The sequence below is a fragment of the Miniopterus natalensis genome, chromosome 2 (genome assembly GCF_054644295.1).
Source record: "Miniopterus natalensis isolate mMinNat1 chromosome 2, mMinNat1.hap1, whole genome shotgun sequence".
In the NCBI taxonomy this organism is placed as follows: Eukaryota; Metazoa; Chordata; class Mammalia; order Chiroptera; family Miniopteridae; genus Miniopterus; species Miniopterus natalensis.
The window spans coordinates 92132752-92147976 of NC_142082.1; the positions used below are offsets into that span (position 1 = coordinate 92132752).

Here is a 15225-nt window from a genome sequence, read left to right on the forward strand (position 1 = left end):
CAACAGGGGTGTGCAGGAGGCAGCTAATCAATGTTTCTCTCTCACATCAATGTTTTTATCTCTCTCCTTCTCTCTTCCTCTCTCCCTCTAAAAACCAATAAAAAGATTTTTTTAATGTTTTCAAGGGTTATATTCTCTTTTTTGGATTGATTCCTTTATTATTATGCAGTGCCCTTGTCTCTTGTTATAGCCTTTGTTTTAAAGCATATTTTGTCTAATGTAAGTATTGCAACATCAGCTTTTTAAATTTCCATTGCATAAAATATCTTTTTTCATTTCTTTACTTTCATACCATGTGGGTCTTTCATTTTGAAGTGAGTCTCTTGTAGACAGCATCTATGTTATGAGTCTTGTTTTCTTATCCATTCAGCTACCCTGTCTTTTGATTGGAGGATTTAAGCCATTACATTTAAGTGATTGATAAGTATGTATTTATGGCCATTTTATTTTTAAGTATGGTCCTCTGTTTTTTGTTTTTTCTCCTTCTTTCTTCTTCTTGTTCTTTAAGCAAGCCTTTTAACATTTCTTGTAGTACTGGTTTGGTGGTAAACTCCTTTAGCTTTTTCTTGTCTGGGAAGCTCTTTATCTCTCCATCAATTTTAAATGATAGCTTTGCTGGAAACAGTTGTTTTGGTTGTAGGTTTTTGCTTTTTATCACTTTGGATATTTTGTGTTTTCTGGCCAGAAATGTTTCTGTTGATAAATCAGTTGACAGTCTTATGGGAGCTCCCTTGCAGGTAACCGTCTTTCTCTTGCTGCTTTTAGGATTCTCTCTTTGGCTTTAACCTTTGCCATTTTAATTATGATGTGTCCTGGCATAAGCCTCTTGGGACTCTCTGGGTTTCCTGGACTTGTGGGGAGGAGGGAAGTGTTTCCTTCACCAGGTTAGGTAATTTTTTGGTAATTATTTCTTCAAATACATTTTCAATCCCTTATTCTCTCTCTTCTCTCACTGGTACCCTTGTGATGCAAATGTTGTTATGCTTTGTGTTGTCCCAGAAGTCCCTTAGACTATCCTCACTTTTTAAAATTCTTTTTTCTTTTTGCTATTCTGATTTTTTTCTATTACCTCTTCTTCTGAATTGCTGATTCAATCCTCTGCTTCATACAACCTACCACTTATTTCTTGTGGTATATTCTTCATTTCAGATACTGTATTCATCCTTTCTGACTGGTTCTTTTTTATTATTTCCATGCCTTTTTTTATGCTTAATATCTCTTTCTTTAAGTTCTCAGTGAGTTCATCCATTCTGCCTCTAAGTTCCTTGAGCATCCTTATAACTATTGTTTTGAACTCTGTATTTGGTATATAGATTACCTCCATTTTATTTATAGATTACCTCCATTTTATTTATTTGGGAGGGCAATATCTCCTGTTTTTCATTTGAAGCGTTTTTGTCTCCTAATTTTGGCTACCTCACTCTATTTGTTTCTGTGTATCAGGTAGATCTGCTATGTCTCTGAGCCTTGGTATAGTGGTTTTATGGGGGCTCAGTAGCACAGTCTCCCTTATTACCCAAGCAAGGTACTCCAGGAATGCCCCTTGTGTGGATTATGTGAGCCTTCCTATTGTAATTGAGTCTTGCCCAATTACACTTGCCCAATGCACTTGGCCCATGCATGTGTGGGGTCGACCCTCAGTTGGCTGACTGTGAGGATCAACATCCAGCACAGTGTACAAGCTGCTGTGGGGGTGCTGACCACACAAAGTGGAATTTGCTCCAGCAGGGTCTGGTGCCTACTCCCTTGAGAAGCTAATTGGGTCCTGCTCTGATATGGTCTGAAGCCATCTACCACGTGTGTTTGTTCTAGGGCCTCATGGGAGGGACTCTGGTGCCTGTGTCTGACCTTAGGCTACTTGTTTGGAGCTACAAAGGCATCCACAGTTTGTTGATGCCTCTGCTGAACTTTAGTGTGCATGGGAGTGGCTAAGGTGCACACCAAGGCTGTCTTCCACCAGCACTGAGCCTGAGCCTAAGGACAGGCCCAAAGCAACATGAGATCTGCCTCACTTGCCTCTGCCTGCCTGTTAGGTTCAATCACTGAAAAAGCCTCTCGCAGTATGTGAGTTTCATGAGGTAGTTCCTCAGTGAGTAACCAGGTAAACAGAAGTTGTGTTCACCAGATTGATACAGATTCAAATTTGTTGCCAGTGCTGGGTCTGAGGCCACACAGCAAAAGCACCAAGGTACATAAAGGCCAGCAGAAGGTGCCCAAAGACCTCTGTGGTGGGGTGAAGTCTCAGGGAGCTGTCACAGTGAGGCTAGCAGAGTTCATCAGACCCAAACAGACAAAGACTTGGCCACATGCAAAGAGGGCCCTGCACAGGAACAGTGGCTTTAGTCGGGCATGTGAGGGGAAAAGACCCCTAATTTAGAACCACACAACTCAGGCTGTTCCTGATTCCAGACAGACCTTCTCAAGGGCCCTAGCTTGGCAGGGCATGACTGCCAGGAGTCAAGAGGGCAGGGCCTGGATGTCTCATGGGAAGGCAGTACCCTTCAGGCTCTAGGGGATGGGCAGGGGCAGGGGGCGGGGGGTGTTGAGGGTGGGGAAGAACAACCCTAACCCCAGAGCCACACAAGTCAGCCTCTGATATCTCCTGAGTCCACCAGGACCTCTACACCACTGCCCAGGCAGCTCACTCATCCACAGGGTGTGAGCTTGGCAGGGTGGGGTCACAGGGAGTTGGGAGAGTGGGGCTATTACATTATCCAAGCTGATGCCTTATGGAGGGAAGTGCTCAACCCAAGAAAGACGGCATCTGTGGGCAGCGAGGGAGAGGGACTCAGCACAGGTACTCTAGCAGTTGTCCCTTTAGCTCTCTTCCCAGAATGACACAACCCAGTTTCTCCTCACACAATTCTAGTCTACTCCAAGCTGCCCTCCATTTTCCAGAACCCAAGGTGAGTGGCTGCAAATGAGGTTTTGTGCACTGGCCCTTTAAGAAGGCACCTGGGTTTCTAGCAGAATTTGTCTCTCACTGGCAAACAGAATCCTTTGCTGATTTTCACAGCCAGATGTTATGTGAGCACCTCTTCCAGGTTCTGGTGTGCTGGGCTGGGGAGCCCCTGTGGGGTTAAAACCCCAAGCTCCTCAGGAGTGACCTTTGCCGCTGAGATATTCCTCCAGATTCTCAGCTGCCACATCTGAGTGTGGGGCCAGTCCTTTTTGCATCTCCACCCTTCTTACCAGTGTCTGTGGCTTCTTCTATAAATCCTTGGTTATAAGAGTTCTGTTCAGTTAATCTTCAGTTGGTTATTCAGGTTTATTTGTTCTATATTTCAGTTGTAACTCCAGTTTGGTACTGGGAGGAGATGAGTGTAACTTCCACCTGCTCTGCTGCCACCTTGGATTCTCTCAGGGTGGCAGAGAATTTCATCCCCAAGCTAAATAAAGTTTGGCTAGAAAGATATTAAAATTTATTGTCAACCATGGGGCAAAGGTGTAATGGCCGCCATAATGGTATCTTCAGACCAACTTCATAGTATATAACAAAATTTATTACAGGGTAATTTACTTACAGGAAGATTGGGCCAGAGTGGACAGATGGCCCAGCAATTTTGCTCAAATTATTCTTCACTACCAGACTCCTGTTACAGTACTTCTTTTATAGTATAACTCAGGTACTAATGACTGGCGAGACAAAGAGACAAAGAATGCAGTAGTGGCAGGGCCATCCCTCCTGGTGGTCTTGTGATAGACGGTTGCTTATAATTGATACTCTTACCAGTTTGATATTTATCTCAGTTGTCATGCCCTTCTGGCTGTTGCTAACAAAAATATTTAAGGCTACATTTTAAGAACATAGATCATCATCAACTAGAAGGTTTGCTAGGGACAGTGAAGTTGGTCAAAGGTCACAGCATGAAACTTGAAATGAAATCTGGACACAGAGATAGAATTGGTTTTGTCCACATATACATGTATATACTTATGAACCAGTAACTCCTTTTACTTTTGATCCACTACCACCCCTTGTTTAAACAGAGATGTCTGTGACTGTTACTCATGCCTGTCCCACCACTGTGTGCTGGGAATGTTGGGTGGGTAGTTTCTTCAGTTTCGTGGTCTGCAGATAGGGAAGAATTGTGCTTAAGAGCTATATTTAATGGGTTACAGCTAGCTAGGAACCTCATCCTCACCTGACTTATAGGAGTTAGTTGATGAGATCTTGGACTTCAAGGTGATAAGATAATGATATTTAGATTTAGATGATGATATTGGTTCACAAGCTGGCCCCTATTTATGCAGAGCAACAAGAGATGGAAGAAATAAGCAGATCGCTCCAGATTGGTAGGTGGTAGGTTTAATAAACAAGGAAACTTATTTGACAACCAGAAGACTCACGTCTACCTGCCAAAGTCTATATAGAGGCCTTCCTTACCTGGGGTCAGTTAAGTAGACCATCCAGATTGTCTCAACAACACCTATCTCTCTCAAGGCTGCATCCTTGGAACATTTCCCACTGTGGGAGCTGTGGGAACTGTGGGCAGAGTGTACATTCCAAGGAAAGGGGAGAGGTGAGGAGCCTCCAATTGCTGGAGTCCAGTTCAGTGGTCAACTGGAGGTCATGTCCTATTGATGACCTCCACCAACAGATGATAATTTCAATTTTGTGTTGATACTGTAATAGGAAGAGAATAGGGAACTTTGGGATATAGTGAATAATCTTGCATTTGGAAAAGATACCAGTTATTAGAGGGCAGAGGTTGGACCCCCCACACACACACTCTCTTGACTCATACCCTTGTATAACTTCCTGCTGCTGAGTTGGGGAGGCACTTGTGAGTATGATGAGATATCTTCTCCTTGATTATGTCATGCTGTACTGCACTAATTAAGAAAGAGATATTACCCTTGGTGGGCCTGACCTAACCATAGGAAGTGGTAATGATGACTACATCAGATCTTGAAAACAAGTTGGCAATATTTGGTGGCATTATGTAAGCAACTGGCCTTCGATCAACTAGTGTATATTCCTGGGCCTACTTCATAACTTCCCTGATGAATCTGTCATCAAGCCGGGTTCCCTTGGATGGAGGGAACATATGTACCTTCTGCTTCCCCATTAGCCTGGGGGCTCCCAGTGCGGACTGCCTTCTTCAACCTGACACCCGCCTCTGCAGCTCCCCTCGTGACGCAGGTCGGTCTGAACCCGGACTCTCAGGAGACGGTTTCCCAGCTGCCCCCGCGTGCTGGCTGAGGTGCTGGCCGCTCAGTCTGATGGCGAACGCTGGGGGGGAGGATGCAGATCCAGGCTGGCTGGCGGCCTATGCCCTGGCTGTGGTCCTTCTCTGGCTGTGCCCACAGCTGCTGCATGCCCAGCCTGCAGGGACCACGGAGGCTGGTGAGTAGGCAGCCAGGGCAAGGAAACCCAGGTCACCCCTTTCTAACGTGTCCCTCCCTCATCCCACCCTCCACAGCAGCCAAGGGGGTTGGGCTCTAGGGTCCCTGGGTTTCTGGGGGATATGGACTGTGGGGTTCTAAAGGGCAGAGGCAGGGGAGACCAAGATGCCCCCTCTTCCATGAGGCTTTTTTCCACCGGCTCTCAGTCTCCTAGGCCAGGAACAGAGGTCCTGCACTAGGCTGTCCCTGTCGGCCCCCACACACTTCATTTCAAGAACCACAAGGCCCTGCAGGGCGTGGCTCAGTGGTTCAGCGTTGACCTAGGATCCAGGCTACCGGGGTTGGATTCTTGGTCAGGGCACATGCCTGGGTTGTGGGCTCGAGGCAGCCTACCAATGACTCTCTCATCATTGATGTTTCTATCTCTCCCTCTCCTTTCTTCTCTCTGAAATCAATAAAGATATATTAAAAAAAAAAAAAAAAAAAAAAGAATGGCAGGTGCTACTTCAGGAGGGGGATTGTCAAGCAAAGTATGTGTCATTTGGCCTCAGGCTCCCTAGAATTTTGGATTGAGTTGGGATGTATGCAACCACATCATCATCAGTAGCCCTGAGCAAATAGCATCCCCCTGTAAGCCCTGTTTCTGGGACTTCAAACAGTGGTATATTAGTTAAGTGTAGTAGGTCTGGGGAAGGACCTGGGGCAGTGCCACTGCCCAGCCTGGACCTCCTCACTGCTGTGCTGATCGCTCAGATGGCTCACTTCTAACAGGTACCTCCCTGGCTGACCCCTTCCCTCTCCCCCTCCTCTAGACCCATAGACTGCTTCCTTAACACTGTCATCTCCAATGAAGCCAGATGGCCTTTGTCACATGGGCCATGTCACTTCACCCTAGGTCTATAGAGGCAGCAAGGCTGGCACCATAATACAGGTGCCTCGTGGCTGGAATTGTCTCCACAGTGTGTGGGAGGCCCGTGGTGACTGGGAAGATCTTTGGTGGCAAGAACGCGCCTGACCAGCGGTGGCCATGGCAGGCCAGCTTGCTCTACCGTGGCAATCACATCTGTGGAGCAGCCCTCATTGATGCTTTCTGGGTGATCTCAGCTGCCCATTGCTTCCAAAAGTGAGTCTTCCCAAAGGGGCCCAAAATGCTCAGGGGTAGGGAGGGGAGGGAACACAAAATAGCCAGAAAAGAAGGGGGTATAGGGGATTGCAGCCTTTTTTCTTACGCTTTGTTCTGGGATAGTTTGCTGCCACCAGGTGTCTCTGGGCACTGTTGCCTCTGCCCAGGTAGCAGTCTTCTCTACCTAGAATACCATCACTTCTCACCACCTGACTCCAGTCTTCTGACTGTCTGGGTCACTTCCCCCAGGACAGAGGCTAATTGCCTTATCTCTCCTCATGTGGATGTTCTTTTCCCCTCCATCTTTACACTTGGTAACATTTACCAAGATGGTGTGGTTGTCTTAGTTACATGTACATTATTTTTAAGTAGCTAAATGAAAATTGGCTCTAATTATGATTATCAGTAAATACTGGGAAACAGACTTTTGTTCCAAAGTAATTGCCTCCAGTTCACTCTTTTTCCTAAACTTTAGGAACCTAAATCCTGTTTCCACTCAAGGTAGACTCTGGTTTCTGCATCTTGCCCAGCTCTAGATGGTCCCACAAGATCCCAGTCAGTGGGCCTCAGTTTCCTCTTGTGCGAATGGTAGTTGGTGTGTAGTGTCCCTTGCCACACACCTGGCACAGGCTTCAGGCTTGAAGTCAGAGTGATAGTCCCAAGGCCCCCACTTCCCAAGACTGGAAGTGGGGAGCATCAGTCAGAGCCCAGTGTGGACAAGTATTTTGCCCCCTTTCAGCCAAGATGTCTGAAGGTCATCTCCAGCACAACTCCAGAGGTTTCCCTGGGTCTTGACTACCTGCATACTTGGCAGTTCTTTTCTAGAGGTGTGCTGGGACTCTGCATACCTAACTAGCACTTAGCCCTTCCTTTCACCCCTGTAGAGCAGTGGCCTAAGAGGAGCTGTTGTCACCTAAGAGAAGCTGTCCTCACAGGCCAGAGTGAGGAATAAAGAAAATGTCCTCTGCCCCAGGAGATGGATGCAGTCAGGAGAGTGGGCTGCTCCTCAGGTGTATCCTGGGCTTACTCTGTGCCCAGAGGGAGTGACAAGGACATGATGTTCCACATCAGGAAGACAGAGCTACTGGCATCAGCTGGCTTTGAGACCCCACTTGGCTTCTATTCATTTATTCAGCACCCATGAATGCCAGGCCCCATGTGAAGCCTACTGTGGCTGATGTAGAGATGCAAGACTCCCCTTGAAACTTCTCATCTTATAAGTAAGACACAGTCCAACTACTGTGATTCAAGATAGAGAGACCATAATGTGTGAGAGGGTAAACCCTAAGCCAGTGTCAGGGGAGGTGCTGTAGGTCTCATCAGATGTTGGGCTTTGTGGTAGAAGGATCCAGGCATGGGGAGTCTGGGTAGGGGACAGCACAAGCAGGACATGTGAGTTGGAAGGTTGCTCATGTTCCAGAAACAAGGAACAGCTCCATGCACTCCTCTGTTGGCTCCACAAAGATTTGTTGAGTGCCTGTCACCAGATGGAGATCAGCCTTTAGAGAAGTTGGTGTGTACAAACTGGGAAGGAGGGGGGTGGACCATTCTGGGATGGGAAATGGGGTCTTTGAGAATCACTCCAGGCTGTGTGACCTTCCAAGGTTTCTAGTCAAAGCTGGGAATGAGCCAAGTCTCCTCTCTTCTAAAATGAAGGGATATAACTCGATGTACCCCTTCCTGTTTCCAGCACTAAGACTCTCTGCTCCTTTGATTCTGGGGCATGCTGGGAAAGCCATCAGTACCTTTCAAAGGATATATGTCCTGAGGCTATGGACAGCTATCAAACCACCTCAAGAAGGGAGGAGAGAAAACCACTGGAATAATGGTGGGATGTGGTTACTAACCAGGCAGGGGTGGGGAAGCAGTCAGAGTGGGAGTGCTGACCCAGCACTCAGAGGAGATGGGTGATAATGCAGCCTCTCCACAATAGGTCCCATGAGCCATCAGACTACCAAATCCTGCTAGGGTACCATAAGCTACAGCATCCCACCAAGCACAGCCTGCAGATGACGGTGAACCGAGTCATCGTCCACAGTGATTTTAACAAGCGCTACTTCATGGCAAGCGATGTCGCGTTGTTGCAGCTGCATCTGTCTGTTAACTTTACTTCCCATGTCCTCCCTGCCTGCCTCCCAAGGCCTAACACAGCACTGGCCCTTCATACCTCCTGCTGGATAACCGGTTGGGGAATGATCACTGAGGAAGGTGAGTGACAGAGGCAGAGAGGAAAGTGAGGTTGAGGAGGAGGGAGGGTGCAGTGACCACCGTGGGGCCCTTCCAGTCCTGATAGCATATCCTTTTAAAACTTCAAGTTTCCTTTAGTTCATGGTTCAAAAAGTCTGAGTATCTCTAACTTTTGGAATCAGGAACTTGAGCTGTTTGACTCTGAGCCATTCAGGATTCTAACCTGACTCCCAGGCCTTCCTTGGGTCAGACTCCTTCAGAGCTTCCTTTGCCAAACACTTCTTGAGCTCCTACTGCCACGGAAGGTACTTGGGAAGCAGTCAGGAAATGAAGCAGGCCTGCTTTCTGACCTGAGAGGTGGAATTGGGCATTTATGGCTTAATAACATTTACCTCTGAGAACCTCACTTCTCTTTATTCTAACTCAGGTAAAAGTTGACCATTCTGCCAGCTTACTGGACATTTTAGACAGAGAGAGGAGAAACGTTGGGCAAAGATTTTTACACAAGGGTAAATGCTTTTGATTTATGAAAACATAACACTGAGTGAAAAAATAGAATGTAAATTTGACATGATTGTAGGGTCATGATCAGGCAGAGCATCTCCGTGAAGGCATTTGGGGCAGGACTTTCTTTGCTGTGCACGCCAGTGCCAGCATCCCTGCTCCTGTACACTGTCAGTCACACTGCTTAATCATAAGAACAGCCAACTCTCCAACATTTCCAGAGACACCTTCCTGGGATGGACTCATTAAGAACCACTGGAACAGCAAAGATGATTCTCTAAGCCAGGTCAGAGAATGGGAGTTGGGGCATGAAGGGAAGTTATGAGCTGGAGCAGCCACTGGGAGAGGGAGCAGCTGCCATCAAAGAGAGACTCAGCCTGCAGTTGTCTTTCTCCCTCCACACCCTCCCCCTGACTGCAGTTACTGGGTCTGGGCTGCCCCTGAGATGACGTGTAAGGGCTGTACACAGCCCGCACTCCACAGGAGTGCAGTCACTGTAGCATTGTGCTGCCTCATGAAGACACTAGGTCAGATCTGTGTGCAGTATCTGGAAATAGAATCTACAGGGAAGGTGTCCACACACCAGGTGCTCCTTGAGGCAAGGTCATGTTTTATTTGTCATACTACCTAACCTCATCACTGTTACACTTTGACCATGCCAGGACTCCTAGCTTCCACCCTCTGTACTTCTACTTCTGTCCCCACATAGCAGCCAGATTAATCGTTTTTAAAACTTAAGAAGACCCTTCAGTGGTTTCCCAGTGAGCTTAGAATGAAATCCAAACTCCACATCCTGGAGAGGAGGCCCTGCTTGCTCTGGACCCTGCTATGACTTTGCCTCATTTTTTCAACCCCTACTCTCACCCTGTTGCAGCTACACTGACCTCCATCCTGGTCCTTCCAACTGTACACTGCTCACTTTTGCTCTGTTGTCTGCCTTGAATGTCTTTTCTCCTCACCATTGCACATCCTCTGAGAGGCTTCCCCAATCTTCTCAGCCAGAATGGCGGCCTCTTCTTTAGCAGACAGGTTAGGGAGGGAGTTGGCTCCACCGCACACCTGACCAAACCAACCCTCTCCCCTTGCAGAGTTCCTGGCTGAACCTTTACAACTGCAGGAGGGAGAGGTTGGCATCATAGACAACAAGATCTGTAAAAGATATTTCCAATCGTCAGGCCACAGCAGCAGTAAATACTCTATACATGAGGACATGCTGTGCGCTGGGGACCTCAATACTGGAAAGTCTATCTGCCGAGTAAGTAAGACCAGATCCATATCTTCAGTCAGGGCTACCGCTGTGGCATCTCTCCCCTCTTTCTCTGTCTTCCCTGGACCCTTCCTCAGCCTCTGAATTCTTATTTCTAAGCCCACCCCAGTCAGAAGTGTCAGAGCCAAGAGACAAAAGCCACCGAAGAGTCCACTTCATCTGTTTTCTTCATATTTTTTAAAAAGCTTTGTTGAAGTACAGCATCCATAGGAAAGGGCACCATTTACAAGTGTGCCATCTGATGCATTATAGAAATTGATACACTCTTCATACCAGTACCCAAAGGGTCCTCTTTATACCCCTATCTTGTCATTAACCCTCAAAAAAAACACACCTGTAGTCTGTTTTCTAAAGCACAGTGACTTAGTGTCAGGACTTCCATACATGGAATCAATCATACTGGATGCACTCTCATCTGCTCTCTTTCAGTCAATGTTATGTTTGTGAGATTTATCTATCTTGTGTGTGGTTTATATTGTCTGTCTTATTGCTGAATATATCCATTGTGTGAATATACTATCATTTTATTTACCCATTCTAGTGTTGGTGGCACTTAGGTAGTTTCCACTTGAGACCATTACAAATAGCATGTTCTGTGAATATCCTAGTGCGTGTATATTGGTGCACATGGGTTCACATTTTGGTTGGGTTCACAGAACTACTGTGCCATACAATAGGTACATGTTCCTCTCATAGATGCTGGAGGGCAGATGTCCAACCTGTGTGTATTGATTTGACTCCCACAGCAGTGGGTGAAAGTTCAGGTTGCTCCACGTTGCCACTAGTAATTTATGTGGTCCACCATTTTCATTTTAAACATTGCATGTGGATTTTAATTTGCATTTCTCTGGTGAATAATGATGACAATTTTTTATATGTATACTGCTTTTTTGTAGAGTGTGTATTCAAGGTTTTTGCCATTATTTCTATGAGGTTGTCTTTCCTATTGAATTGGCTATTATGGATACAATATATGTATTATGAATGTCTTCTGTCACTCTGTAATCCTTCCACTTTATGGTGGAGAAACCAAGGCCCAATAAGGGAAGTAGATAGCCCAATGTAAGGTAGTGAGTCCATAGTTGAACTTAGAGAAGACATGCCATCCTTTGGAGCTATGGCTGCCACAGGCTTCCTCCTACAGTCTCCTCTCCCTCTTTTGCACCTTCTTTCTAGCTCTTCCTCTCTCTCCGTGTTCATCTCCAAACAGCTCAGAAACATACTGCCCTGATTCCCATCTTAAAACACCCTACATGCGTCTTCTCTCCTCCCAAAACCCCCTGCCCACTGTCCTGATTCTCAGTCCACCGTCCCAGCAGGGCTCATCCCAGAGCTGTCTGCACTTGCCCTCTCTTGCTTCCACACTTCTCTTTCTCACCTTAGCCCACCCAATGAGGCTTTTGTGCCTCTCTCTAACAAAGATGCTGTCCGACTTCAGACCTTCCCCCCACCCACCCATCCATCCCCACCACCCCCATCCCTGTGGTGCTCAGCAGCACATCCTAGTGCTTCCCTCAGACTCCCAGGGTGGCCTTTCCTGTGTCTCATGCTCTCCTCCTCTTTCTGACCTCCATACACGAAGAACCCACCACTCAGCACTCATTCAGGTTTTCTTGTTTTGCTCCATTTTTTTCCTTAGATGGAGAAAAAGGGTTAGATATTGCCAATCCTGGGCCTCACCATTTCTTGTCTGTCCATAACCCTTTCTGCTGCAGTCCTGCCTCCTTGTGCTGATTCATGCCCTGCTACTGCCTGTGCTCACCCAGCCTCAGAACCATCTTACCATGCTTTTAGAATCTGTATCAGGTCATGTCATTTCCCTGCTGAGTGACATTTAGTGTTCCCTTCACACACACACACACACACACACACACACACACACGCGCACCACTGATGAGGGTTAGCCCTTCCACTTCTCGGCCTCCCCCATGCCAAACATGCTGGTTACCTCTGCCTGCATCTTGCAGAGCCAGGCTTTGCTCATCCCTCCAGTCTTGGCTCAGAGAAGCTCTCTGGTGGCCCAATTAGAGCAGCCCTTCCCAGTCACTTCCCATCCCCTGGGCGCATCTGTTCCACACCTTGCATCTGCAGATATGTGATGCATTGTCTGTGTCTGTGTTGTATGTCATCTCACTATGTGTCGTACACACAGGATGTTCAGTTGTGTTTATTCAACAGAAGGTTGTGTTTCTTTAGTTCCCACTTTCTGGCCTATGAGATGGAAGCATTATGCCCCATGGTAGCAGGTGCCTACCTGCCTTAAAGTCCTGCATTTGAGCACCCAGCACTCTTCGAGGAACCCCTTGGGCTGCCCTGCAATCCCAGTCACCCACCAGCCTGGGCATGGGCATCGCCTCTTTTCCTCTGAGCACATCTAACAGATTAGAATTTTCTAAAGAAGCTCCACCAAAAAATTGAGGAAAAACTAGAGACCTTAATAAGGCGAAATCAAAGGCCCAGATAGGGTCCAGTAACAGGCTGAAGATTTAGCCAGAAGCCTATAGGCCAGGCCTCCGGGCCTGCCATAGCTGCCCCTTGGAACCTCAGGTGATACCTTCTCCCACATAGTGTTGAGAAGGCAGAAGGCTGGCATCTAAGGTCAGGGGTCTCCATGTGCATTCTTGAAGGTCTATGACTGCCAGCCTGGAAGGATGCTCAGGGTCTCTTCCAAAACTTTGTGAAATGGGCTCCAGGGCCCACCCTTGATTTTTTTATTCAGGATGCCTACCGTGGGACCCTGTGTCTGGACTTTTCAAATCACCCAGGTGATTCTGATTAGAAGAACTTATATTTGTTCTAATGTAAGGCCTCCTAAACTTGACACAAGACCTCCTAAACTCCACTCTGACACAAGGCCTCCTAAACTCCACTCTGGCAGAGAACAAGGGTAGTCTCTTCACACTGCCTAAGCAATATGTGTCCCTCTCTGTCTTGGTCCCCACAACCTATGCCTTCTTTTTCCTTAGGGAGATTCTGGGGGTCCCCTTGTCTGCAAACTGAACAGTACCTGGTTTCTGATGGGGCTTTCCAGCTGGAGTTTGGCCTGCCGCCAGCCCATAGGCCCCAGTGTCTTCACCAGACTCACTTACTTCTCCAGCTGGATCAGTGAGAAGCAGAGAACCTCGCCAAATCCTGATCCTTCTTCTGCTCCTCCTCAGAGCAAACCACCTGCTTTGGATGACTTTACCTCTCTGGGCACTGTTCACAAGCCCAGGAGCTGCACAACGCTGGTGTTTTCACAGACCTTCCCTCTGCTTCTGATTTCCCTCAAGGCTCTGTGACAGACCTCATAGTGCTTCTCTCAGTATTCTTCCACAAGCATGCCTGCTTTACTGTCAGTGGGCCCTGAATTCTCCTGAAATCTGTCCATCTCTGAGCTCTCTTGTCCATCTGAGGTCTGGTCTAGGACTAACAAAATAAAAATAATTTAACAAGTTTCCTGCTCCTGTTTCTGACCTACTAGAGCCAAATATCACCCTCACCCCACTGGACTCCAAGCTCCTCAGTACAGGAAGGTCTCCCTCCTCCTTGGACTGGGCTGGAGAAAAACTAGGACAACACAAGGTGGGTTGGCCATCTGGAGATGGGCCACTCTCCTCAGGGAGTCTTCCAGAAGAGCTGGCAGATTCAGGGGCCAGGGCCTCACCCTGTGAAGGAAGTGGCATGCCCTAGGGCCTGTGGGGTGCTGATGGTCAATATAATGGGGACAGGGTCCTCCTAGAGATGGAGCATTTTTTCTGAGTTGGGGATGAAGAAGAATCTTCCAGGCCCAAAAGTCACAGGCTCTACTTGAAAGTCTCTATTTGAAGTAGACTGTTAAAGGTGCCAGCCAGCAGCTTTCAGAGCTCTGCTCCAGGGACTAGCTCTTAGCCCTTTGCCCTGGGGTCATCATCCATTCTCTTTGAACTCATAAGGACTTCATCTCTTCTCTAGTGCATAGTACCAAACAGAGTGACAGAGTAGCTACTAACCCATAGGGAATATGAGCACACATGACAAAATAACTGCACACCTGAGGAGTATGATTGCCTCTTGAGAAATACAAAAGATTGAACACTATATATCATTTGAAATAGAGTTATTGGAACAGACAGGCCAAAAAAACTTAATGAGCACAATAAATATACTTACAGATTTAGGAAATTATAATTAGCAATAAAACCCAAGACAAACCACAGAAAAGAACCAAGTGAAAATATTACAAATGATAAATATAATAGTTGAATTAAAGATCACAATAGAATGGGTGAATGATAGGATAAATACAGATGAAAAAAGAATGCAATCATTACTTTGTATGAACATTACAAAGTATGGGCTTTGGAGTTGGTGCACTTAGGTAAGGTAATTTATACAGAAGAACTAATTACCAAGGTATGATTGGGTGTAAGGAAAAGAGGAGGCCCAGTGCAAAAGCTTGGCATAGGCATCAGTAACCGAGCTGTTGCCACCCCTAGGTTCTAAGAGACTGGGGAGGAGGAGCCATGGAGAGAAGGCTGCCTTGAAAGAAGTAGGGACCTGCAGCTGAGGGACACAGCTAGCTGAGAAAACTGACAAAAAGGGTTTTCATGGAAATAAGCCCTGACCACTTTATTCTCTTTCTCACATTTTCAGTTGAAGCTCCCCATTGGCTGAACCCAACTGCAGCCAGAGGTCATAGGAGCCTATTGATGCCTTCCCACTTCCTGCTCCCATCTCACAGATGGAGTGGAAGGGTTGGAGAGTGCCTTGGAAGCACAAGTGGGTGCTAACTACTACAGATGGTCTAGATTATTTGGATCAACTCTCCTGCTTT

General features: G+C 47.0%; 1 protein-coding gene across 1 annotated transcript; it reads left to right on the forward strand.

Annotated features, from left to right (window-relative positions):
• The first annotated feature begins 5226 nt into the window (after positions 1–5226).
• LOC107539323 (serine protease 40-like) lies at positions 5227–13711 on the forward strand. The gene is made up of 5 exons (XM_016215777.2): positions 5227–5350; positions 6310–6472; positions 8406–8680; positions 10252–10418; positions 13397–13711. The coding sequence occupies exons 1-5, from the start codon at positions 5227–5229 to the stop codon at positions 13709–13711; spliced, it is 1044 nt and encodes a 347-aa protein (XP_016071263.2).
• Positions 13712–15225: the final 1514 nt, after the last annotated feature.